The following is a 25,662-nucleotide window of genomic DNA, read 5'->3' as shown; positions in this document are numbered from 1 at the left end:
GTCTATACACTTTGCAAATGCCGTCAAGCTAGGCCATCAGGAAGTCACACACTTAGACTTCATTGCTTTAATTTCCTGTAGAAATAGCTTTTGCCATAATGTTGTCCTGTTACCAGCCTGAGCATGGCTTAGAAATCAGCTCAGATTCATGACTGCGCATCTCGTGAACATGCTGCTAACTAAGAAATTTATGCATGACATTACGCTTCTACAGAGGCCACGGAGACGGTGCTCCCCCCCCTTAGTGTGAGGGAAGGCCGGGCTTCTTCTAAAACCCCAGCTTGTTGCCCTATTTGTGATTTTTGCCACCGACTGCGAACCGCGTTGCTCTGGCGGCCAGGGAAGGAGGAGACAGGTGTGCAGACACCACCGGTGAGTGTGGGGGACTGTGGGCATGCATCGCTGCAGACAAGTCATACCTGTGGCTTTACCTCTTCCTCCCATGATTTTCCCTTCAATTTAGTTATATTACCCTCTCTGTATGCCTTTTTGTGAGCTACCTCCTCATGCTGATTTTTATCATCTGATAGCATCTGATACATATTCACATGTGTACACAATAATATCCTGCTTCCATTCATGAAAGCATTGCTTATGGGCTTGAGAGTCTCTGGGTCCATGCAGAGCCCAGTGGCATTCACAGAATCAGCTGTTGCCGGTTCAAGGCCGTGAGGACTCTTTAAATCCTATTATTTGCCTGTGTTCTGGACGGGGAAGTCCACGTCAAGGGTAAGAGGTGGATGTGGGATTTGAACCCAGCCTCCCTTGAGTCTCTTTCCCGCCATGCATCACGTGCAGAAGACGACCACCCTTTTTCCCTTGTCTTGTTGTATCCTATGTGCTATTTCCCACTCAGAGGATCCTCAATTCGTTAATACTGTCACAAGGACTAAATGAAATAACCTGGTCAAGTGTTTGGGCTACACCCTGACAAATTAATCAGCTGTGTGGATCTGGTCACGTGAGAATCTTCAGGGGAGGGAAGGTCTAAAGGTCAACAGCAAAGGTAGAGAATCGAGGCCTAGAAAGTGTGGAGTTACTGAACTGTTCTGGGAGTGTGTCTGTGAAGACGGGTCACAAGTGCCAAGGTCAGGTGCTGACTGCGGGGAGGGATGGGCAGTGCCAAGCAGGAAGTCCTGCACATACTAAGTACTGTAAGTATTTACTCCTCTAAAGTTAACTTTCTACACAGGGAGGGTTGTAACACATTCACAGCCTCCGAATAATGAACTGACAGCTGTAGAGAGAAGACAATAAGGCAGATATAAACTGACCAGTGGTTAAGAACCTTCGTTTGTGTGGAGAGGTTGGTGACTTTGGTCTGTTTCAACTGGGCAGAGAAAAGATGGCGCTCATGGAAAATCCTGATAGCTGGACCGGCAGACAACACACACCATCTTTCAGAATGAAGACTAAAGCCAGGAGACCTGGGACCCAAGAGGGGAAAGTCTGTGTGTGAGCACGATGAGAGCTGAACCGGTGACCACCAGGAGCCCGGTCAACTTCCCTGAGAAGCCCTATGGCCAGTGCAGGCGCCTGCACCAGGGATCAGGCTAGCTCTTAGGAGGGCGTGTGATTACACTTCCTTCTACTAGTGAATTTCCGCGTCATAGTTACGCTAGGCGTACAATGAGCTCCTTCTCCACCTGGTTCCTGGGCTTGGGCAGGTGCAGCAGTGACCACAAACAGCAGTCTCTCCTGGGAGAATCTGCCTCTGAGCACACAGAACTGACAGATCTTCCAAGCCCGGAGGTAGATGTCACAGTTTCTGGGGCTGACGTCTTTCAGCTCCAGAGACTGAGAGTGGAGGGCTTTTTGTCTCGAATCCTCTGTGTTCAAGGTGTTCAGAGTTCAGGGCAATCTGGGCTGGATTCCTCATCATTTACACAGACACTTGCACCCCTGGATGTCCCCTTTCCCAGCCTGTGCCCTAAATCTGCCCCAGAGACCCACTGGTTGCCAGAGAGGCAGGCTGTTCACTGCGGAGTTGAGATGCTCACAGTGGCTTCAGGAAGAAACAACCAGCTTAGGAGAGAGACCATCCAAGAAAAGGAGAGACAAAGTCTGAGCTGTGAAGCACCAGAGGGCGGGGCAGCAGCAAGGAAAGAGCTCTTCTCTGGAGAAGGCGGTAGGTGTCAAAGACGGGGCCAGGCAGAAGTGCTCAGATCCTGGGGTCTACAAGCGTGCGAGCCAGGCTCGGGCATGCGGTCCCCAGGAGTAAGGCCCAAGTAAGTACCGTCATCCCATGAGTCACCAGGGTCAGCAGGGAATGGACTGGCTAAATACAACCTTATTTGTTCTCAACACATTTCAGTTTTTCTTTACATACCCTTGAATTATCTACATTGCACATTGATTTAATGGCAGGTAAATTCCATAGTGTCTCCCCTCCAGCTGAAGTAAATACTACTCTGGAATATCGGTCACCTGGTGACATGAAAAAGAAAAGAAAAAGGTTTATAATTGTCCATTTCTTTCATCAGACTCAGCATTCAGGAGCAACTCAAATGGGGAAGCAGAGGGACAAGTCATTAGCAGCAGGGAGCCTTTCCTTGATAAATTCCAGGAGAAAAAAAAATAAAACAATGCTATAATATTGTTTCTGCTCAAACCCCTTGTCTACTCACAACATCTGAAAACTCATTGGAGTTATACAACAAATCTATTTCTGATCAGACTGTGATTAGGAACAGTAATCCGTAAGAACACTCAGCACAAAATTAACTGAATGCCTCCCTCTTAATTTTGAAACACATTACCAGAATGGGGTGTAAAACCCAACAAGGATCCATTAGGGAATATCAAGAGTGGGTGTTCGCTTTGGCAGCACACTAGGGAGGAGAGATGGCAGGTGATCAATTTAAAAGCACTAAAAACAGTCAACCAGGTACCGAATGTGGGCCAGGGTCGCAGATATACTACACGTTCTGGCTGGGTCTGTGGTCTCTCTGGTCCACCAGAGTCTAGAATAAATACTTGGTAATCACACTAACACAGGCTGGCTGCAGGACAGGTGAGCCCGGCCCTGGGGCCAGAAGCAGTGGTCCTGCCTTGCCCCAGCTCTGGGGACGAACACCTCCTCTGAGCCTTGGCCCCTCATCTGTAAGCACGTCTCTCTCAAACAGGTGCGAGAACTAAAGGAAAAACAGTGGGTGAGTTAGTGCTGTTTCAGCTCCCTCCGCCATTAAGAACTTCATATGATAAAAACAGAGTGGACTCACTGTCTGTTATCTAAAATGCCTAATTGTGCTGACAAAGAAAACCAATTGGCAAATTTATGAATAAGGCTTTAATACATGAGCTTTTATTCATGATTATGAAATTTTCTTTAGCAAACCCCTTTCTTCACCAAATGGCCATCATCTTACGTTGACTAACTTCTAAGAATAAGACAAGCCCATGGAAACAAACATTTCCTCCTCAGAGCAGGACTGGGATGGCCTTCCTCAAGGTGGAGCCGTGGCCCAAGGGGATGAGTGTTGTGTGTGGGCGGGGGCAGACGTGGCCACATTTCATGAATTTGCTAATGCTCATCCTGGTTCAGAAATTAACCAACAGATGTTGGTTCAGAAATCTATAGTGCCACTCTGAGAGAGAGAAACCAGCCAGAACATTCAACTACAGTTCAAATTTTCTAATAAGACAGAAAAAGACATGTGTACTCTTTCCTGGGACCAGGACAAAATTCTCCCTAATCTCCTATTTTCCATTTCTTGGTTACTGTAGAGTGAAAAAGTGTCCCAAGTAAAGACCTTCAGGCTCGGCTAGATCTAGAAACATCAGAGGTCCGGTGAGGTCCTCTAACAAGACAGGAAAATACACATTTTAGGGGGATTTTCAACAACAATTTTAAAAAAGCTGAATTCAAAAGAGCGTTGGTGTGAAGGTTCACTGAAGAAGAAGCTGTAGGTCCTCACGCCCGCTCTCCATGGCTAAGCAGCGACCTCCAGGTGCACTGGTGTCCCCGAGGCCACGCTCTATGCCCCAGCAGAGGCTGGTTAGTGAATCTGCTGCCAGCGTCTGGAGACCTGTTGATGCTACATTCACCTCTGGGTTCCTGACCTCAGGGAAGGAAGTTCCTATACATCTGGGCCCTCATTTCTTCAAGGCCACATTCTGTGGAGCTAAGTGGCAGCTCTTCGCGCTCTGAGACAAGTCACGTCCTGCTGCCTGATGTGTTCACGTGTTGGGCTGGCCCCCAAGGCACTCCAGCCATGCGCCTCTGGACCGTATTCTGTTCATCTTTCTATCTCTAATACCTAACAACAAGGCAGGCACAGGGAAGGCTATTATTTATGCTTTCTGAATGAAACAAAACTTAAAAAGTGTATTTCTGATAATATAGGTTATTTTAGGGTTCAATCCAAAAATATGTACTTGTTCACTGAGAATATTTTTTAAAATAATGTTTTAAGAAATTCAAAATGACTTGAAATTTGGGGCAAGGTCAAGATTTTTTTTCGATATTTTTATCTTTCTTAAAACTGAATCTAACTCAATAATCTCATTAATTTTTATTATAGGTAAATAAATTCAGATTAGTGGTTGACTGACCTTGAGAAATAAAACTACAAGTTAATTCAGCTAAAATCTGTGTCAGTGCCCAGCATATCCTCCCACCAGTCTCAATTTACTGGTGCTCCATCTCGAACACAAGGAGCCCCAAGAGGCTGTTCACCTAGGATGCCACTCACTCGGAATGTCGCAGAAAAAGCTGTCTTTGTGGAAGTTCCAGTCAACTTCTCTTTTCTCTCTTTCATAGTGATCATCTGACCATCTATCATCCCGATGGCTGAAATGGAACAACAATGTGATCCTCAATAAAGCACCTGGACAGCACAGGGAACGTCGTCAACAATCTGTAACAGTGTTGCACGGCGGCAGATGGAGGCGAGCACGGTGTAGGGTACAGACTTGTCCAGTTGCTCTTAATACACCCAAAACTAAACCATGTGTGTCAACCATAATGCAATTATAAAAACGTGAAAATAAAGTACCAGCTATTTCAAGTCCAATAAGCATACCAGTAACGGTATACCTCAGCCATGACCTACCTGAAATTAATGTTGGTTGCTTATATTAATCCTTTTAATTTTCTCAGTTCTGTAGAAGACAAAAACCCCAAACCCTCACTTTTTTACCTTAATACAACAAAATCTTAAAAGACAACGAGAATGTAAACAAATTCAGTGGCAAAGATTTTGAGCCACACCCTTGCATTTAGTCATCTTGCTCAGGCAATCCTTAATAGTGGAATTCATCAAGCAATGTTTTGTGTAAAAGTTAATAAACAATTACCTTTTGGCTTGTTCATCTGCATATTTAAAAGGATAATTTGCTAATGTTGCTTTGTATCCCGTATTTTTCACCATGTTATTCCACGTGACCAGTCTCTGGCCTATCGCAGTCCCTCTTGGCTCAAAACCCTGAGACAAAATATTACAAATTCCCATTAGTGCTCTTTTCTTCAGGCTATGAATGGTTACAGCAGGTTGGGAAAGCAATGCTGGGCGCCGTGTGGCTTTCAACAGGAAGCACAGATGCTCCTCGCAGCTACCCCGGGAATGAACAGCACTGAACAAGATGGCAGCCACCATTCACTGCGACAAGGCAGTTTGGTTCTCTGGTGTGTGACCTGTTTCAGCAAAGAGGAGTAACTGTGTCTGAAGCTTTGCTTTCAAAATCATACCTAAGCGATTAGCAAATACTTTGATGTTATAAAAAATTATGGTGAAATCAAATTATGTCATGCATGTTATAGTGTTTTATGGGAACATTTACTTAAAAACAGAGCCTGCTATCTCTTAGTAAAACTGAAATTCCTTTCACTTTTCTGCGGGGGGCGGGGGGTGGGAAGACATTCAGTCTTAAAGACTTTATGAAACTATTTTTATAGAATGCAGATTCTCCATTTTATTGCTTTTTAGCTTAAATGTGGGAGCCAGGAAGCAAAATTTCCAGGTCTGTAATGGCAAACAAGTTCCTTGACCTTTTAAGAATCTGAAAATAGGATGACAACTGTTTACTTTTCAGAAGGAGAGCGGCATACTCCTGTTGGGTTGAGAAGGTTTTGAAAGAAACAGGAAACTAAATTATATAATTTGACATGTATTAAAATACTGAATTTCTTGAGATAATTTTGGGCTACAGAAATCTGACGGGCTGAATTTTCCTTACCAGCAGTGGATCAGAGAAGTCGGGAAGCTCGGGCACTAACACCCCAACCAGGGCGCAGACAACGATGAACATGGTGCACATGCCCAGCACCACCACGGGCCAGTCCGCTATCAGGGATGCGTAGCTGCAGAGCAGAGAGGAGCACACAGGAGGCCGCTTAGAAGCAACACGAGGCTTTGCTGCCCAAGAGAGCAATGTGTTAAATCCTCCTAGTTCAGGCCTAGTCCAGTTTATCAAACAAAGATGCAGTGAGATGATAAGACAGATAGCATTTCACATCTACATCTGTTCCTGGAGAGATCTACAATCTACACCCTCACGTGGGGAGAAAATGTACTTGAAGAGAGGACCCATCCTCCTGCAGTCCCGTCTGGAACTTGTTTCTCCACATCCTTGTACTCTGGCAGTTCTTGGAGAAGAACTCAGCCCACAAATAGGCTCATGTATCCACCTTAAGAATAACCAAACCAAACCAAAACTTCCCACAAACCTGCCACTTTCCTTCCGGCTGAAATGATAATGAACGCATCAGCCTGAGTTCCAGGAGAGAGAGATGCTTGTTTTCTAGATTCGTTTAGTGCAGTTTTAGTTCATTTAGTACACCTTTCAGAAGGCGCCCTGTGAGTACCCGCCCCTCCCTTCACTCTCCAACCAACCTCAGCAGCTGGGCCTCGGTTTCCCCTCACTGTTACCAACCCCACCCCAGGTTGGAGTCCTTTCTTCCGGGAGGCCCTCCCTTCTGTAAGATCCTGGGCCTTACTGTCATGACACTTGCAGATCTTGATGTGAACTCTGTGCTCAATAGGAGTTGACTGAACAGAATTCTTCTAAAATTCAAAAATGTATCTTGCCAACTTCAGGTTTCTTGAATTCATATTAGAGAAAAAAGGAGCATTTCGCTTGTGGACCATTACTCTCAAATCCTCCACAGTGTTAGCTTGACGGCTGTGATAGCTGGTTCTGGCTCCTTACTCCTGTGTTTGTGGGTTATTTCTTCAAAGTCAGACCAGGGGCTTAATGAAGCTGGTGGCCCTAAATGTCACTCAGAGAAGCTGCTGTTTGTCTCCAAGACAAGGCTGCTCATGTTTCCATTCTGATCGCGCAACACCACAGATCTGGCTTTCTGGGGGTATTTATTTCACATGAAATTTTAATATGGAAATTAAAATACAACATAATTATGCTTTAAGGGAACACCTGCCAGGGATTTTTCAGTGTTGTTCTTCTCAAGGTGATCTCAGGAGGAAGAATGATTGCTTGCACTTACCGGTGGTTCCTACGCATTACATACCTCACCTCACTTAATTCTCACGGCTTTCTGAGATGCACTGGGGCACAGTTTGGATCTGTGCTCCGCACCATGGAGCAGGGCCAGCCAGTGTCCTGGGCATGCAGCATGCAGCATGCTGACTACAGTTAGCAACACTGGACTGCACATGTGAAAGTGGCTGATAGAGTAGATCTTAACAGATCTCATCACAAGAAAACAAAATTCTATACCTCTTTGTGGTGGCGGATACCACACAGACTTGCTGTGGTGGTCATTTCACAATATATACAAATACCGAATCATCATGTGCTGCACCCGAAACTAACATAATGCTGTATGTCAGTTATATCTCAATAAAAAAGTCACAAATAGGAACCCCGGTCATCTGACTCTAGAGTGGGGCCTCCTACCCACTGTGATATCATATCTTGCTCCGAACATGAGAGAAACAAAAGACATCAGGACTAAGTCTACTTGCCACAAGTGTACGCTCCCCCAAATTCACACGGTGCAATGAATTCCCAAGCCACACTAACAGTTCATTTCACAATGCAAAACCACCGAGGTCCACAGGTCTCCAAGCCCAGGCATTACTCACAAGCCTGCAAATTCTGAATTTAACAACTCACTCAGGAAAAATTATGCTAGATAAGATGGAACGATCCTTGGAACATAATTCTGAATGTAATGAAAACATATAAATCACAGACGCTGATTGGGCTTGTTCAAACGTACACACTGTTCCAGAATACGCCCAGTGCTGATAGTCTCCCCTGGACTCTGTTTCCTCCTCCACCAAATGCAAACTCAAGATGAAAGCAACTAGTGTGGAAGCAATCTAGTCCTTTGTCAACAGCACACTTGAGACTTTCTGTTCCCGGCTTCAGCCTTAAAAAGAGTCCTTTACATTTTAGACCTTTAAAAACATCAGTCCTGTGAAATGAAAATGGCCCCAGGCTTAGACAATTACTCCCTATACTTTATTTTAGATGGATCAGTTTTCTTGCAAATGGCCCACAAGTTCTGTGTTCTTACCTACAAACCTCTTATCAACAGGGGGCACTGGGCCCCCAAGTGCTTTAATTTCCCCAGATAATGACTTTTTGTTTTGTGTTCTTGAAAAATCTGCAAGCACATGCAACCTTAACACCCCCTTCAATCATTGCTTTTCTTCCCTTGAGCACATTTGGTTTTGATATTATAGCCCTGCCCTAGGCCATGTGTGTGCCCAGACTCACTCCACACGGAAACTTCACGGCGTTAGCGATCGCCACATGCTTCTTCCAAATCCGTTGAGCACCACGGTGCTATGACTCTCTCCTCCCGCAGCGCGTGTCTCAGGGGCGAACCCATCCCAGAGACAATGTTCACACTTCATGGAGTCACCGCACTGAGCACCGTGCGTGTGGGGGGGGACGTCCACCAGGGTCTCTCCTCATTACTGCATTACTGCTGCCTGCACTGGACGTGGCTCCGCCATGGGCACCACGTGGGAAACAGAAGTCTCATGTACATTATGAAACCCAGACAATGTTGTAACATTAAGATAAAAATCTAATAAAGCAGGAAAACCGGAGAAGGAAAGGAAATTAAATAGAGCCTATAAATGTCACTGCTACATCTTCCACTAATTCCACTCCTGGTGAGTCTGGGTTCAAGGCCTATAATGTATCTAAGTGAAAAGAATAAAGTATCTGCGCATTCGTTTCTGAGCAGTGAACCACGTGTGCAGGAGCAGACGCGGCAAAAGTCCCACCGCTCCGACTGTGATTCGTCCTCCTGCGTGTCATGTAGTCCTGCCCCTCTTGTGCCCGCTCTCATTCTGGAGACCTCTAGACAACACCACGGCCTAAGTGCAGATGCCATCGACCTCTGTACCACAGCATTTCCCAGCCAGCAACCAGGAGGACTTCTCCTTGAGCCCCTGCAGGACGCTAAGTCCCAGAGAGGACACGGATCGGAGGCTCTCTTCCCTCTACGGGACGGGGACACGTGTTGCAGCTGAGCCGGGGCTCCGCGCGGGCATGCAGCCGGCGTCCTGCTCAGGCTGTCGGCATGCTGCAGTTTTTATGAGTGTCCCTCCCGCACCCTCAGAGGTCCCAGCCACCTTATTGCTGGGCTTACCCTGGGATGAGAGCAGAAGTAACTGTCCAGACAAATGCACCAAGCGTCTTTCGGGGTTAACTTTTGCTCGGGCGCCACTGTGTGTGGGGCACCACTGTGTGGGGGCTGGTTCTAAATAGGCCATTTGTACCACAATGGGCCTCCACAGGGCATTTTCCTCTCTTAGCTCACAAAGCTGTTTTCCTCGGCCCTTCCGGCCCTTCCCGGCCTCTCTGGAAACAGGCTCTCCTTTCTCCCTTCCCTCTGAGCAGAGAGCTGGGCTTCACACAGTGTGAGTGCCCTGGAACCAGGCCCCCCTTCCCAACTGAACACCCAACCCGTAACCCCCCGAGGCCGGCTGTGCTCTCTCGAACCTGCCAAAGCCAACAGACTAGTTTTCTTGGTTTTCTTTCTCCCTCAACTGAGCTGTATTTAACACTTTAGTTACTACCCCTTTCTTCCTGAAAATCTCTTTTTTCCTTGTTTTTTTTCCCCTTCTATTTCTCTTAACTGTTCCTTATTCCTCTTGTCCTTTAAGGGCAAGCATTTCAAAATGTTATTAATCATAATTTTCCCAGTGGCATCGGCTATCAATTTAGTGGGAGGACTGACTGAGCTTGCGGAATTTCCCAGAACACAGGATACAGAACTCTTTGTTTGGAAGTAATAAAGTCAATGCCGTTAACGTCACAGAATAAGGGTGCAGGCGTCTGGGAGTAAAAACACGGCAGATGCAAATGTCGCCCTTCTGGGACGTGGAACCTGATACAGAGAATCAGACAACTTTATAAATACTTACAAAACCAGGTAAAGAAATGTGTGTTTTTAGAAGGATATAGATATTTTGTGAATTCAACAGAGATTACTTCCAGCTGGGGGGGGGGGAATCAGGAAAGGCTTTTTTGAAGAAGTTGTATTTGTATGTGTATGTACTGAAAAGAAGACACTAGGACTTGTAAAAATACCAATGTACTAACAGAAGAAATATGAAAGAATGTCTTCAAAATGCAAAAGTCTTAGTCATTAGAGAGGGTTGTATTATTTGTAGAAAAATGCAAATTCATTTTCCTCACGAGCCATAGTTACTTGTATAACCTCTTCCTTTATCTCTTGCCATAAACACGGTCTATCCAGACAACGGACTGTCATTCAGACTTCGAAAGGAAGGACGTTCTGCCACTACATGGAGGAGCCTGGAGGGCATCCTGCTGTGTGACATGGGCCAGTGCACTCACGGGAGGCGTCTGCAGAAAGTAGACGGTGGCGCCAGGGGTTGGGAGCGGGAGGAACGAGCAGCGGCGGTTTAACGGGGAGAGCCTCTGTTCTGCAGGATGAAGGCAGTTCTGGAGGTGACCGTGGCCAGTCCCCACGGTAACTTGAACTTGGCGCCGTAGAGCCATGAATTTACACTCGGTTAAAATGGCGGATTTTATGCTCTATTTTAGCACAATTTTTAAAAATAAATAATTTTTAAATGGAGAAGGAATTTATGAATGAAAGTTTATGCAGTAATTATACTGGAAAGAGAGGATAAGCCTTCTCTAGCAGGTGAGATTCAAGGATCGTTTAGTCACCAACATCTGGAACCGCCACCTACGAGCACATCACCGAGGAGACCAGGCTTTTTTTTTTTAAGAAACACTTATCCCTTTAAAATTCTGCTTTTTGACTGAAAAGATAAAACTTCAAAATTTTCACATAAAAGACTACCTCCATTTTAATACGGTAACCACATTTTGGAGAAGAAACACGCACAACCCCCGAACAAAGGGCTACAAACCCAACTCATGGCAGATGGCAGAGCAGTGATTTGTCCTCAGCAAGTAAGAAAAGAAGGAAGGGATCCACTGCAGGAAGGAGCCAATGTGAACGATGACACACAAACAGAATCTAAAGACTAAACTCTACCTTCAGGTCACCCGCTTTGGGAGAGGGCGTTACTCAAGCAGCCAAGTCAGGGGAAATGGACTTTTCCTTCATAAAAAGACGAACGAGGAAGGCAGGAACAGCAACAAATGTGACCCAAGTACCGAAGAGCACAGTGCGCAGGTAACTTCATTATCTAATGAGATGATACAGATTACTTTACCTTTTTGGCAACTTGAAAGGTCTGCGTGGTCTGAAAACAAGCAAAAGAAAACCAATCAGAAACAAGGCATCACAACACAACATTTTTATGTGCACTTAGCACTGTCCTTGGTACTGCTCCTGCACAGGCACACACGGCGGCGGGGGGAGCCCTGGCAGGCCCGGGTTGGGGTGTCAGAGCGGCTGCCCAGGAAGTGGACATATAAATGGATTGTTTTTAAATTGAATTAAATGACACAATTACCCAAACAGGCAGCCGACATGCACAGGCTTGATAAACACTCGCGTCAGACTCTAGGGGCAGAGGCCATGGACGCCATGGACCCTCGCACACGTGGCCAGCTGGGTGCCGAGGGCACGGCGGGAGGGAGTGACACCACGGAGTCGGTGCAGGGCTCCAAAGGGGTTTTCATTAAAAATGTCAACTACTCAAGTAGTTATGAAGACTATTTAATTTGGGGGGTAAATCTATCCAAAAACCAAAACACTGTATTTTCAATATAATTACATACTTGTTTTTTCAATTTTATTAATATACAATTCACAAACCATACAATTAATCCATTTACAGTGTATGGGTTGGTGGTTCTTAGTGCCTCCACACACTGGTTTTTAAAGAATATGCTACCTGAACCCCAGTGATGAAGCTACTAATGAGCTTGCAGAGAAAGCCTACTTTTACAGAGTGGGGGAGTAAGGCACTGAACAAAGAAGCAGATCATTTAACTGGTACACGAACCCTTAATATTTTACTCACAGTGTTCAAGTCAGACATCCTCCAAACCACCTCCTGATCTTCCCTAAGAACCTAACAGACTTTGTTTTCTTTAGGTCTAACGTGAACCCTCAGAGCCACGACTCTGGGGCAGATCGTACTCAGTAGTTGCAAAGAAATGATATTTTATTATATACATTTTGGGTTGTAACAAATGTAAATATTCTCTTTCCCCTACTCACCCCCACTTTTTTTTTATCAGATAAATTTATGGATCTGTGACTAGTTTACTCCCTAGAGGCAGAAACACCCACAGACTCATCACATTCTTTGGGCTCAAATAAAGACTTCACTCTGTGTTATATTTGGGAAAGGAGAGATGGTCACATCCGTTGCATAAGGAAAACGGGTTACCACCAAGATACTTCTTGGAACACATGAAATCCCTTTGACACGACAAACAGATGTGTGAAACGACAGGACAACAGGTGGACACGAGACCCATCCGACTGGACATCGGCGACGATGCCGGGCCGCCTCTCACCCCAGAGGAGGCCAGCAAGGCGCCCCGCACACTTCCATCCACCAGAAGCTGTTCTCCTCCATTTGTAAAATCCTTCCGAATTGCTGCTTTTAATCTCTAATAGAACCTGCAGCATGATTCTTCACCTAACCTTAGTCTTGGATTGATAAAGAACAACTCTAAAAACAATCTAATCTCTATTACAGAGTGAAATAGTCTTTTCCAGAGTTCATTCACCTTGAATACCATATAAACTCATGCCCAAAACCCAACAAACAGAAATAATCTCAGGTGGGAATATCTGCCCGTTCTTTGGTTAGGTTTTCAGCCTCTTAACGGAGAAAAAAAAAACCCAAAGCAGACGGCATTTGTTCCGTGACACAGTTACAGGGATGAGCTTGAGTTGTGCACCGTTCCCAGAGGACTAGCTCCAGAACGCATTTCTGTACTCAAGTGGGTGACAGCAACACCATTATAGGCAAATCTCCAATCTGCGTAAGAAAGCACTTTGTAAGTTTGCAACTCGGGTCCTCACAAATAAAAGTAAGCTGCCCAGCACCTCACACCTGAGAACAAGAACAGTTGGGCACCGTGGCTCCGGGACCCCGACAGATAGTGAACTGTGCCGTGTGCACATCCCTCGGTCAAGAGCACAACTAATGAGCCCGCAAAGTTCTCAGGACAGGAGGAGGGTGGTACAGAGCGGGGGAATCCCCATGATGGGGTCCAGGCAGATACAGAGGCAAGGCTAGTCTTTAAAAAAGGTAATAGAAAAAAAGAAGTATGAGAGGAAAGTTAACAAGAAAGTGAAAATGTGGAAAAATCTACAAATGGTATTTCTTTGTTTCCCTTGCGTTTTCTCTCTTGTAACGGTGTTTGGGAGAGAGTGGGGGACTGCAGGGTGAGGGAGAGATTTAGGAAACCAGGACCACGCCCCCAGCCATCTAGAGCTCTCTTGTTGACAGGGCTGCAGAATCAATATCACAACTTACAAAGAGACAGCGTCAGCTTCACAAATTCCAAGTCATTCTTTTTAGCTGTTGGGAAAATCAAAGCCATGAAGGAAAACTGTGTATTTCTTTTTATTTTTTATTATTTATTTTTTCAAATTGAAGCGTAGCCGACACAGGCTGTGACGTTCGTGGGCGGCGCACAGCACGGTGACACGGCAAGAGTGTGTGTTACACTGCGGTCTCACGAGTGCAGCTGCCGTCCGTCACCACACTTCCCTGGGACAACACCACTGCCTGTGTTCCCCACGCCGTGCTTCTCCTCCCGGGACTTATCCATCCCATTCCTGGAAGCTGGACCTCCCTCTCCCCTTCACCTGTCCCTCCCCTCCCTCTGCAGCCACCAGTCTGTTCTCTGGATCCAGGGCTCTGTTTCTGCTCGTTTGTTTTGTGCTTTAGATTCCACATATGAGTGAAATTGTATATTTGTCCTTCTCTGATTGAGTTATGTCACTTAATATAATACCCTCTAGCTCCATCCACGTCGTTGCAAGTGGCAAGATTTCACCCTTTTTTATAGCTAAGTAACGTTCCAGTGTGGGTGGGTGTGTGTGTACTGCAACTTTTTTAAATTATTTTTTTAAACTGCAGTATTTTATTTTTTTGAGTAATCTGTACACCCAATGTGGAGTTTGAATTCACAACCCTGAGATCATATGCCCTACTGACTGAGCCAGCCAGGAGCCCCACTACCACATCCTCTTCAACCATTCATCACTCGATGGACACCTGGGCTGCTTCCATATCTTGGCTGCTACAAACATGGGGTGCATGTTTCCCTTCAAATCAGTGTTTTCATTTGCTTTGGGTAAATACCCAGCAGTGCGATTACTGGATTGTAGGGTAGCTCTATTTTTAACTTTTTGAGGCACCTCCATACTGTTTTCCAGAGTGGTTGCACCAGCTTGCATTCCCACCCACAGTGCACGAGGATTCCCCTTTCTTTGCATCCTCGCCAACACCTGTTGTTTCTTGTACTGCTGATTTTAGCCATTCTGACAGGTGTGGGGTGGGATCTCTTTGTGGTTTTGATTTGCATTTCCCTGATGATCAGTTATGTTGAGCATCTTCTCATGAGTCTGTTGGCCATTTCAATGTCTTCTTTGGGGAAATGTCTGCTCATGTCTTCTGCCCATTTTTTAACTGGATTGTTTGGGATTTTCTTGGTATTGAGTTATATAAGTTCCTCGTATATTTTGGATATTAACCCCTTATTGGATGTATCATTTGTATTTTCTCCCATTCAGTAGATTGCCTTGTCATTTTGTTGATGCCTTTGCTGTTGCCCTTTGTGGGCAAAAGCTTTTTATTTTGGTGTAATCCTAATACTTTACTTTTGCTTTTGTTTCCTTTGCCTCAGGAGACATATCTAGAAAAATGTTCGTAATGCCGATGTCAAAGAGTTTACTGCTAATGGTTTCTTTTAGGATTTTTATGGTTCCAGGTCTCACATTTAGGTCTTGAATCCATTTTGAGTTTATTTTTGTGTGTGGTGTAAGAAAGCTGTCCAGTTCCATTCTTCTGCATGTAGCTGACCAGTTTTCCCAACACCATTTGTTGAAGAGATGTCTTTTCCCCATTGGATGTTCTTGTCTCCTTTGTCAAAGACTAATTAACCATATAAGCCTCTCCATTCTGTTCCATTCCTTCTTTTCTTAAAAAAACTGAGGTATTAAAAAAAAAAAAAACTGAGGTATAACTGACATACAATATTACTTTTAGGAGTACAACCTAATGATCAATATTTAGATTCACTTGTACAATGATCATAAGTCTGGTTAACACTGACATAGCTTTGTATATTTCTTAAAAATGAAAATGCTTTGAAGGAAATATATTTTCTGCTTCATGGGCTGTAGCCAAATTTAAATAAGAAAGTGCCTAAATTAGCACATTTTTGTCTCAAATGTCCCACTGGATTGTGCCATATTGCCTTTTTGTAAAAGGGCAGTCTGCAAATAATAACTTTTCAGTTCAGTGCTGGTATGTGAGGAAGAAAGTATCTGAAAGTAAAGAATCCACACCCTGATGAACATTCTTAAGACTTCCAACAAAAACCAAAGCATTCTTTGTCCTCTAGTATTTGCATGGATCATCATAGGGTCCCTTGGGTGCTGTCGAGAAGATGAAATGAGCAACCTGTAGGCCAGCCTTTGATCCACCGTTCACACAGCAGAGCTGGGTGTGCTCGGATGATGCATTTCCTGAACACTCACAGGACGTCTCCTCCATGCGGGTCATCTCACGTCTGGAGCTGTTACCACCGAGCAGCCCCAACTACCACAAGAAGTACAAAATGAACCAGGCAGGCAGACGAAAGGGCCGGCAGTGGAGGACTAACATTTAAAGAGCATCTCACAAACACCAAGCACTTTATACATATTAACAATGACATTTAGCATATATTAAATTAAATGCTTGAGTATGAGGAAATTGTCTTTTTTAAAAAAGATTTTTTTCTTTCTTTCTTTCTTCTTTCTTTCTTTCTTTCTTTCTTTCTTTCTTTCTTTCTTTCGAGAGACAGAGAGAGCAGGGGGATGGGCAGAGGGAGAGAATCTCAAGCAGACTCTGTGCTGAGTGCGGAGCCTGACACAGGACTCGATCTCACGACCCTGAGATCACAACCTGAGCTGAAACCAAGAGTCTGATGCTCAACCAACTGAGCCATGCAGGCTCAGTCCTCTAAATACATAAATGTATTAAAAAAATTTGGAGGGGAACTCAGCATATCAATAACCCTCTTTACCGTGGGAGGAAAGAATCAAGGATGAGTTTCACTTTGTATTTTTGAATTCATGAGAATGTATTTGTGAATTAGTTGTATAATTAAACAGAAGTGAAAGAAATTTTATAAAGGGGAATTGTGTACAAATTATTCATTTAGTTACATGTGAGCGAAGTATTTTATTTGAAAATTTCTCTCACTGATACAGAATCCTAACTATAAACTAGATGAAGTTAACACTATACACAGATCATAATTTTCAAAGAACTTAAAATCCATTTAATACAAAATTGATAGTTCTGCTCAATTCAAACATTTACTATACAGTTTAAGTGACAAGTAATCTGATCATCACTGGAATGAATTCCCTGGAGGCTTAATGGAAACAGGGTCCCGGCGTCCTCACCAGGGATCGGCTTCAGTAGCCTCAGAGCAGGAACTCAATGGTCCGAGATGGGGCCACCGCCTTGGGCACTTGCCAGGAAAATGTGACATCCAAACAAAAACAGTGAGAGAATAGTACAAGAAAAGAAGCAGAACTTAAAAAGTATGGGCAAACATGGAGTGGACAGGGAACACAGAGATAAGATGAGAACAGAGTAATCCAGAGAGTAGTGCTGAACTGGGTGAGGAGCAGAATGGGAGGGAGGACCGGACGACAGATGAACAGGAGGCAGACGGAGAGCAAACTTCACACACTGTGCAGGACCTTACTTCCCAAGCAGACTGAGCTGCATCACAGGGACAGTGCGGGGGCGGCCTAATGAGGCAGGGGCTGCTCTGGGGCTGAAAACTCTATTTTAGGGTGAATGATCTGGGGCCAGTGTGCAGGGTGAACCCCAAGGAGAAGCACTAAAGACACAGGGAGCCCAGGCTGGGAGCTAGTGCGCAGTCCAGGAACACAGTGCTGGGAGGAAGAAATGGAATGACTTCAATCTTCCTTGAATGAACCAGAAAACCTCTGAGAATCTTATGAATAAGGGAACAAAAATTATGACTATATATTTTCAGAAATATATATGGTACGACCAGAAAACATTCTGGTGAAATACTGAATAAAGCAGGTTGATCTGTCCTATGTACCTCAGAACACACTTCCATACTCACTGGTGTTCAGGATTCATATACGATGATGTACTTTAAGGTCAATCAGAAATGCCTAAAACTACATTGAACGTCTTTATAGAAGGAACTAAAAATAGCAGCAGGGCCCGTGGAAGTGAAGTTAGTGACAATGTGGACGAAGAGGTTGTCTGAAAAATTGGTCTGGAGGTTGACGGTACAGTTTTATAAGCACGTTTTTGAGACTGACATTAAGCCTGGCTCAACAAATATATTTCATTACTCTCACGAAGAAAGACACACAAACACTTCTCACTTTCTAAAATTTTATGGATCTTATCTACAAAAAAGCAAAACCATTTTGCATTTTCACTACAAACTATACAAATTATATAAATAAGGGTGCGTGTGTTAATCACGACCTCAGTGAAGGGACATCTGAATTTTAAGTCGAAGTCACCAGGTTTACTGCAAGGACAGGGTCCTCGTTGGTGAGACCGAGAGCACAGCAGAAGCACAAACGTCCTTCACTAACCTGTCAGTCACCTTCTCCCTCCAAGTTCTCCTGGTCTCCAGTTTTTAGTTTGACTTGTCCATATTCGGTTCACCATGAAAAACGATTATTTGAGTTCAAATTATGAGACATCATTAACCTTTCTTAAAATTCATTTCCCACATATTTTGGATTACATTGCCCCTACAAAATTACTCAGTATCACACAAGTTTGAGTGTGGAAGGTTAAAAGTCACACCTGCTATAAAAACAAAAACAAAAATAAACAACTTTGAGGGGGAGTTACAGAACCAATAAAAATCCACTGTATCAAATGAATTGCAACAGTGTAGCCAATCCCCCCCCCCCCCCCCCCGCAGCTGTTGTGACGTCTTCATCGAGCTGGCCAGGAGGAGAGGCTAGTCCCCACCATCCACAGAAAGTCTTTAGTTATGGTTTAAGAACAACAGTATATAGAGAAATAGGGTTTTCTTAACTAAATTTGTTCATACTTAACCTTTAACTTAGAAAGTAAATTTACATAACTCCACTGCCAAAAGATCGAATAAATAAAGATCAAAGCAAAACTCGAACAAGGTCAGCTTTTGTAAAAACAATACTGATAGAAAAGAGATTTTTTCTCAGCTGGAAGTCCAAGGTTAAAAAAAATCAGCTAAGCTGAAAAGAATCCCATGAGAACAAATGGGAATTTTCTGAGGAAACATGAGGAAGACCCCGGCGTGGTGGGACCCACCTGTTCTCAGGCTGCAGTGAGAGGCGCCATGGCGCTAGGCAGAAGCTTCTAGGCCACCGTGTTCAGCTCGCAGTGGAGTAGATTCTACGTCAATGACACCCAAACACCACGGAACAGAGTTTGGATGCGTATTCTGAGGACGACGTAACAAGAAGACCACAATGACAGGTCAGGAAGCCGTGACTAATGGGGTGCTAACCGTGTGCCCCAAGCTCTCCGGCTTCACCCTCTTCATATGTACAACAAACAGAGTTGGATTAAATGATTTCTAAGGTCCTTCCCTGCTTTGAAATTCTACCGTATTCTGTGGAGCTTTAGATCATTCAGATCACCACCTGGGTATCTGAACACCAAGCCATGGCACCAGCTGGAAAGCCAGGTGCCCCTAGTCAAAATTCTAGGCTGAAATACTTCATGTGACTAATCAATGGAAACGATCCTCCACAAGGGAGGGAAGAACTTATGTTTTAAAACGTTTTGAAAAATAACGCTGACTCTTTATGTGAATGGCTAGAGAGATAATATTTTTAAATGGCTAAATAAATGGTTTAATGAAAAAAGTGCTAGGGCGCCTGGGTGGCTCAGTTGGTTAAGCGACTGCCTTTGGCTCAGGTCATGATCCTGGAGTCCCTGGATCGAGTCCCGCATCGGGCTCCCGGCTCTGCAGGGAGTCTGCTTCTCCCTCTGACCCTCCCCCCTTTCATGTGCTCTCTCTCTCATTCTCTCTCAAATAAATAAAATCTTTAAAAAAAAAGAAAAAAGGGCTTCGTAGGATGGCTCCCCACATGTTGGCTTCAGATGAGCGTGCAGACGCGAACCCTGAGGTCAGCAGCACGCCGGAGTGGGCGCGTGTCACAGGGAGACTGCAGGGACCCCAGACGCTTGAGGGCAGTGGTGTCCCCAACACGGCAGACCTGCAAGAGTGCTCAGGCTTTCCAGAACCTCTCACCTGAGTCTCGCACCTACTATTACAGAAAGGCAGCATAAAATCTTCATTTTTTATTTAAAAAATTTACCTTTGGGACACCTTGGGTGGCTCAGTCGGTTAACTGTCTGCCTTCAGCTCAGGTCATGATCCCAGGGTCCTGGGATCGAGCCCCACATCAGGCTCCTTGCTCTGCGGGGAGCCCGCTTCTCCCTCTCTTCCCCACTTGTACTCTCTCACTGTCTCTCCCCTCTCTCTCTCAAATAAATAACTAAATAAAATATTAAAAAAATTGGAACTTTATTTTTTTTAAGATTTTATTTTATTTATTTGAGAGAGAGACAGAGAGAGCACAAGCAGGGGGAGGAGCAGAGGGAGAGGGAGAAGCAGACTCCCCACTGAGCAGGGAGCCCGATACGGGACTCGATCCCAGGACCCCAAGATCATGACCTGAGCTGAAGGCAGCCACTTAACCGACTGAACCACCCAGGTGCCCCGGAACTTTAACTTTCAAAGGAGGAGCAAAGCTTTGAGGGGAGATATATTTTCCGTTTTAATGTTGGTTTTGTTTTCCTATTATAAAACTAACACATTCATTTTTTTTAAAGCCGGAAAATGCAGGAAATCATGCAGGAAAAGCCATTATCCACACTCTCACTACAAAGATCTAACTTCTATATTCTTTTTGATCTATTTCCCTTCAATATATTAACCTTTGTGCCTAAATCTACACGTTGAACACGCACCCTGGATGTGTGAAGTGTCATCACCTTGGATTATGAGCTTTTCCCAAGTAATTAAAATCTTCTGAAAACATGACATTTCATAGCCATATAGCATGCCACTGCATTTATCACCATTTATTTAATATACACACAGAGTTGTAATCATAAACTCCACTCTTTTGCGTGTCCATGTGCATGTGTGTTCATGTGTGTGCACATGCATCTCTCCTACTCACGAATGAGAGAGAACATGTTGATGGCTATGAAACATCACAGTTGTGGAAACTTTTTCCTACTTGTGATCTGGTCTGTTTTTAACATGATTTTTGGACATGCATCTTAAAATTTCCATAGTTGCAATTTTCCTTTGTAATTTCAGGAACTACTTTTACCACTGAAGAGTGACCTTTTACCCAGATGTCAGTTTTCTTCCCAATTCCCCCTGAATAACCGAGGCCAGCCCTTTCACTCTGATGCTTTGGCTGTCATCTTCTGCAAAGCCCTGCTTTCGGGGGAAATGAGGGTCTAAACGTTCATTTTCATAAAACGTGTGATGACAGCGAGCTGATCACAGAGCACCCACTGACACCCCCAGACCCACTGGGCACCATCTGTGCAGTTGTTCTTGGGGGTTCATTGTCAGTGGGGACAGCCGTGGCTCCCGACCGATGGCCTTCGTAGGCTACACTGGTGGTGAAGAATCTCACAGCGAGTTGGCGCCCACCCTTAGCCAGATCTGGGATGCTGGGCTGTGAAACCGCCTCCCACTTCCTCCAGGCTTTTGTCAGAAGCAAATGTTTGGCATATTTGAGAATGGGAGCTGGGCAGAAGTGAGGAGCCCATGGAGTCAAGAGGTTTTCCTTTAGTGAGGTTTTATGTATACTGAGGTTTGTCTCATCTGTCCTGGTAGAGCCACGCATTCATTGCGTTTCACAGAATCCCATGGTTTTCATTATTTTGGCTTCAGGACAGGCAAGAGCTGGGACAGAGTGCGCTTAGGAAACCCTACTCCCTTTCGAGAACTAGCGTGTTTACCGTGCTACTGCCGCATCTGTGACTTGACGGCAGCTCTGGTGAGTGAGAGAACAGCAGGGATAACTAGAGGACCTCAGTTCTCCACTGATGTGCACATCCTAGATTACAGCCCAGAACTAAGTTCCTGAAGGAGATGCCAAAGCCTTTAGCTCATTCAGAACAACTTCCTAACAGGACAATGGCATGAGCCCCAAAGGCAGAACTACAGCCACACTCCCGTATGCTTTCCCCAAACAGCGATACTTCTCACAAAGTAAACTCACATTCCATTCTAAGTCAACTGAGCACAGTAAGTTTCCCTGAACCTGACTTATGTCATAGGATAAGGTATTTTGGAAGAAAAGGCTTACTTACATATGGAGACTCTCTCATGTCAGAAATAACAGAAACACCCTCTCTGTTCCTCCTTCCTGGCCCTAAATCTGGCTCTTCCATATGGAAAACTGAAATCTTTTTATAACCTTGGCTCACTTCTATCGTAAGACCTTTGGCAGAGGGGTGGAAAAGATGTGTTACTGTCTCCCCACGGATGGCTATTTTCTCCGTATTATTAAATCATTCCTTTTGTCATCTCTTCTCCACCCTAGAAACCCCAATTCACTACCTCCTTGTTGAGTAGGAAAAGGTAAAAGACAGTTTCTACTCTCAAGCACCACAACGGGAAGATGTGCGGCTGACAGAGACGCCCAGTGGGAAAGCAAACCAGGCAAGAATGTGATCGTGTCACAAAAGACTCTACGCTTCAGCTTCTGAATAAAAACACAGCTGTTGACATGTGGTATGCTCTCTTCACATCCGGGAAAACATTCATCTACACACACAGCAAGGTGGGGAGCTGGGAGGAGGACAGTCCTGGGGGCAGGCACCCCACGCCTTCCTCCTGCCTCCCACCCTCTCCCACTGCATAACCAGGAACATAAGAACAAATGGAATACTGTCCCTGTGTTCCAAAATGAGGAAAGGAAATTTTAGTTTTTCAAACCCCTTACATCATTCCTATTTCACCCAGCTCATCAGGAAGAGGCACAAAGTATAAGTGTGCAGCCTGATGGATTATCATACACGTGCACGTCCATGTACCTACCACTCAGGTCAGGATACAGGGCCTCCCCAGCAGCCCAGGAGGCTCACCAGTGCCCCCTCCAATCAATCACCATATCCTGCCCCTACAGGTAAACAGCATTCAGGTTTCTGTCACCCCATGTGAGTTTCGCCTAAAGGACCGCCTTTTTTTAAAGTCAGCCAAAGAGAAAAGTTTAAGGACAAACAGAATAAAATTCAAGTTAGCTCAAACTTAGGAAAATATGTAAAAATGAAGCCCTAGTAACATTTAAATGGGTGGTTCATAGATGAGTCTTCACTGGTCCTTTGCCTCTGATGAGCAACACAACTTCATTGATCAAGGCTACTCTTGGTTCAGTTTTCTGTCATTATGCTACTTTTTGAATAAGCTATTTTAAAAAATCCATATCGTTCTGTTCCCTTACGTTTTAGTTTCTTCACGATCTCGCCCGAGTTGACAATATCTAGTTACAATAAGCTACGCTTGTGTCTAATTAACAAAGGTACATGGGCGTCTGTCTAAGGGTTTCAAAGTGCTCCCCTGATACTCTGGCAAATATTCAAAGGAAGTTGTCCTACACGCTACTGTGAATACACATGTCACATGAGAGATATGGGCAGGAAACGGGGATCTGAATTTTGTTTTTAAAGATTTTATTTATTTATTTGAGACAGAGAGAGCACAAGCGGGGCGGTGGGGCAGAGGGAGAAGCAGACCCCCCGCTGAGCAGGGAGCCCAACTCCCAGGACCCCGGGATCAGGACCTGAGCTGAAGGCAGACGCTTCACTGACTGAGCCCCCCAGGTGCCCCCAGGATCTGAAATCTTTAACAGGCAAGAGGAGGAAGGAAAAACACAGGGACAAGGTAGAGAGACGGAAGAGGGGCTCGGTGAGCAGTGCGAGGGCAACGAGACCCCAACACTGGGGAGAGAGGAAGCACAGGGCTGTGGTTACGGAGAGGAAGCTGTGTACAAAGGGGTCGTAAGCGGGGACTGTGAGCCACAGAACTCAGGAGGAGAAAGGAGACGGGTTTGTCGGAAGAGGTCACGGGTCTGATTATCACCAGGAGAGGGCGAGGGTGGAGTCAGCCTGCAGGTCCTGCAGAGTCCAGGCATGAAGCATAATTATGTATTAGAGATGGCAAGACTCAACAAGTACAGAACTTCACTACGTGCCAAACACGATGTCCTAAGCACTTGGCATAGTAAACATTTAATTCTGAAAACAATCCTGAAAGGTAGGTGGAGATTTTACAGATGAGGAACTGAGACACAGAAAGGATAAAGAACCCCCCAAATTTGCACAGTCGGTGGATGTGAGGGCAGGGTTCAGACCCAGGACTCCCTGTGGCTGGCGGCAAACGCCTCGGCTGTTCTCTCAAGAAGCAGGTGAGCTGTCCGCGTCCAGCGGCTGAGCCTAAGTCCCGCTGGGGGAAACTGGACAGAGAGGTGCACAAGGAAGTGTGCTCAGGGGTTTGCAATGAGGACGTGCTTCTCGCAGCAGGCAGAGCAGGAGCGCCAGAACCCTTGGGAGGTCGGGGGCAGCCTGACATGTAAGGCACAGGGTCCCGTCTGGACAGCTCTTCCAAAAAGCTCTCGCCCATGTACCTTTATTGCCCTTAAAACCTGTGAGATCTACTCATTACCACTGGCATTTTCAACAACACTGTTGGAGCGCAGTGTGGACATGACACAGACAGCGGGGAAATCGGGCGGACTCTCCCTCCGGTCTGCGCGAGAGGCGTGTAAGGAGCCACCTCTGCCTCCTGGCCTGGAAATCCTCCTGCAGCCCGAGGCCCATCGTCTGTGTGTGATCTGTGACCTCAAGGGCAAGCTCGCGCCGTGCTTACGACACAGCAGTAACTGACGCCTGAACCTCTGCTGACACTAAGACACCTCGTTCTCTGATGCGGGCGAGGAAAAGCTTCGCAGTTGGAGACGAGGACTCACCCCAAGCCCCAGTCTTTGTAAGCCCCTAGTCTCTGAAAGGGCACTTCATCGCTTCATCTAGCAATAGAGATGAGCAACAGCTCTGAATTCCGGGTTATTTAGGATTAAATCAGAGAGCATGTGTAAAATAGAGCACAAGGTCTGGTATATAGGAAGGGTTCGATAAAACCACTAATATTGTTATAAAATTTGAGACTCTATGCCACTGAAATCCAGTTTCTTGGCTAAAGACACAACCAAGTCCCATCTCATAATTCCAAAAGAATTTTACTCATTCATGCATTTACTCAAGCTTATTATCCATTATTTTGGAATACCTTAGAATATTTGTGGTAGTGATAAAGCTTTCTACTAAAATTCTTAGAAAGGTAATTTTGTTACGACATTATGTAAAGAAGATAGTCATGTGATAGCAGAATAAAAATAATTTAAATGTTACATAATCTAAATTGCAATGCTGATGGAAAACTAAATTTTCTCAACTGTGTACATGACTGGACATATTCAAGGACGCCATTAACACAGAAGCCATTGGTAGCTGACCATATTTCCACACAGAGCCTGCATCTGCAGATAATCGTATTTCCACGCAGCCTGCATCTGCAGACGAGAGAAGCGGAGACACGGCTCCTGATGACCGTCTCATCTCTTCCCATCTTCACACCTTGGTGCACACATGAAATGCACGTTGAGTGTGCTCTATGTTTTACAGACTTGATTCACAATGATAGAAAACTGCTTTTCTTTTTAAGTCATGATTTTTAAGCAGAATGTCTTAGGTTGGTTATTTTAATTAGTGAAAAATAAGATATTTAACTTGTAAATTACGTGATACTAAAATCCTATTTCAAACCATGTTGAATTTACATCTAAGATACATTTAGACTCCTGATTATGACCATTTCTACCTTCAGTAATGAATGCCTACACTTTTAACATACAAGTTTTATATTCTCTTTATGACTGACAGGAAAGTCTATGGGAGAAAATAAAGCATGTTTTCCGAAATGACCAAACTGCTAAGATGTCTGGTTATGGGCAATCCT

The 25,662-nt window shown here is 44.9% G+C and overlaps 1 protein-coding gene across 23 annotated transcripts in view; it reads right to left on the bottom strand.

Moving 5' to 3' along the window:
- The window catches only part of DISP1 (dispatched RND transporter family member 1), a 174,968-nt gene that overhangs the window by 8,390 nt on the left and 140,916 nt on the right, over positions 1–25,662 (bottom strand). For 22 of the 23 annotated variants that reach the window (XM_073899813.1, XM_073899814.1, XM_073899807.1 and 19 more), the window contains 5 exons: positions 11,640–11,669; positions 6,178–6,301; positions 5,299–5,426; positions 4,695–4,792; positions 2,330–2,427 (listed from right to left, as the gene is read on the bottom strand). In XM_073899813.1, the coding sequence (XP_073755914.1) occupies positions 2,330–2,427; positions 4,695–4,792; positions 5,299–5,426; positions 6,178–6,301; positions 11,640–11,669 (478 nt within the window). Of the gene's footprint in view, positions 1–2,329; positions 2,428–4,694; positions 4,793–5,298; positions 5,427–6,177; positions 6,302–8,685; positions 11,616–11,639; positions 11,670–25,662 lie in introns of those variants that run through there. The other variant, XM_073899827.1, reaches the window with a different exon arrangement.

Source organism: Callorhinus ursinus, unplaced genomic scaffold (genome assembly GCF_003265705.2).
Source record: "Callorhinus ursinus isolate GAN/ISIS: 27379988/994484 unplaced genomic scaffold, GSC_fseal_2.0 scaffold13, whole genome shotgun sequence".
Lineage (NCBI taxonomy): Eukaryota > Metazoa > Chordata > Mammalia > Carnivora > Otariidae > Callorhinus > Callorhinus ursinus.
Note: the sequence above shows the minus strand (reverse complement) of the source record. Positions and strands in the feature narration are given on the sequence as shown.